We start from the raw sequence: 1,097 nt of genomic DNA, 5'->3' as shown, positions 1-1,097 counted from the left end.
ACAGACAGACAGACAGACAGACAGACAGACAGACAGACAGACAGACAGACAGACAAATATATAGGTAGATAGATCGACTGCATTTCTACAGCGCAAATTCCCGCTCAACAGCAAGCTCTCTCTACGCTTCAGAACCTATAGATAGATACAGAAAGACAGACAGACAGACAGGCAGACAGATAGATACAGAGACAAAGACTACTCACACATAGCACTGATGCTGAGAGTGGTGCACGTGAAGATGAGCGACCCTGTGGTGGTGCTGATCTCATACATCTGTTGGATCTGGTAGAATTGGACCACTATTGTCTGTCTGCCGATCGCGTTTGTCAGGTAGGATATGAACCCAGCTGGGGGTAGGGTAGATAGATAGATAGATAGATAGATAGATAGATAGATAGATAGATAGATAGATAGATAGATAGATAGATAGATAGATAGATAGATAGGTGTACTCACACATAGCGCTGACGCTGAGAGTATTGCACGTGAAGATGAGTGACCCAGTTGTGGTGCTGATCTGATAGAGTTGAAGAATCTGGTAGAATTGAACTACCACGGTCTGCATACCGATACCAATGGTGAAGTAGGACGTAAATCCGGCTAGATGGGCGGAGGGATAGATAGAAAGATAGATAGAGAGATAAAGAGACACAGAGAGGCTACTCACACATAGCACTGATGCTGAGGGTGGTGCAGGTGAAGATGAGCGACCCAGTTGTAGTGCTGATCTTATACATCTGTAGGATCTGGTAGAACTGGATAACTACTGACTGCATCCCAATACCGACGGTCAGGTATGACGTAAAGCCGGCTAGATGGATGGATGGATGGATGGATGGATGGATGGATGGATGGATGGATGGATGGATGGAAGGATGAGTGGATGGAACAATGGATGGATGGATGGAGGGATGGGTGGATGGATGGATGGATGGATGAATGGTTGGATGGATGGGTGGATGGAGCAATGAATGGAAGGACGGGTGGATGGATGGATGGATGGATGGATAGATGGATGGATGGACATACGGATGGATGGATGGATGGATGGATGGATGGATGGATGGATGGATGGATGGATGGATGGATGGACG

General features: G+C 46.6%; 1 protein-coding gene across 1 annotated transcript in view; it reads right to left on the bottom strand.

The window, feature by feature from the left end:
• LOC106011893 (monocarboxylate transporter 13) overlaps window positions 1–276 on the bottom strand; it is a 10,211-nt gene extending 9,935 nt beyond the window's left edge. Inside the window, exon 1 of the mRNA XM_013083052.2 lies at window positions 207–276. Coding sequence (XP_012938506.2) covers window positions 207–276 — 70 coding nt within the window. The remainder of the gene's footprint in view (window positions 1–206) is intronic.
• Between the last annotated feature and the right edge of the window lie 821 nt (window positions 277–1,097).

Source organism: Aplysia californica, unplaced genomic scaffold (genome assembly GCF_000002075.1).
Source record: "Aplysia californica isolate F4 #8 unplaced genomic scaffold, AplCal3.0 scaffold00208, whole genome shotgun sequence".
NCBI classification, from domain to species: Eukaryota; Metazoa; Mollusca; class Gastropoda; order Aplysiida; family Aplysiidae; genus Aplysia; species Aplysia californica.
Note: the sequence above shows the minus strand (reverse complement) of the source record. Positions and strands in the feature narration are given on the sequence as shown.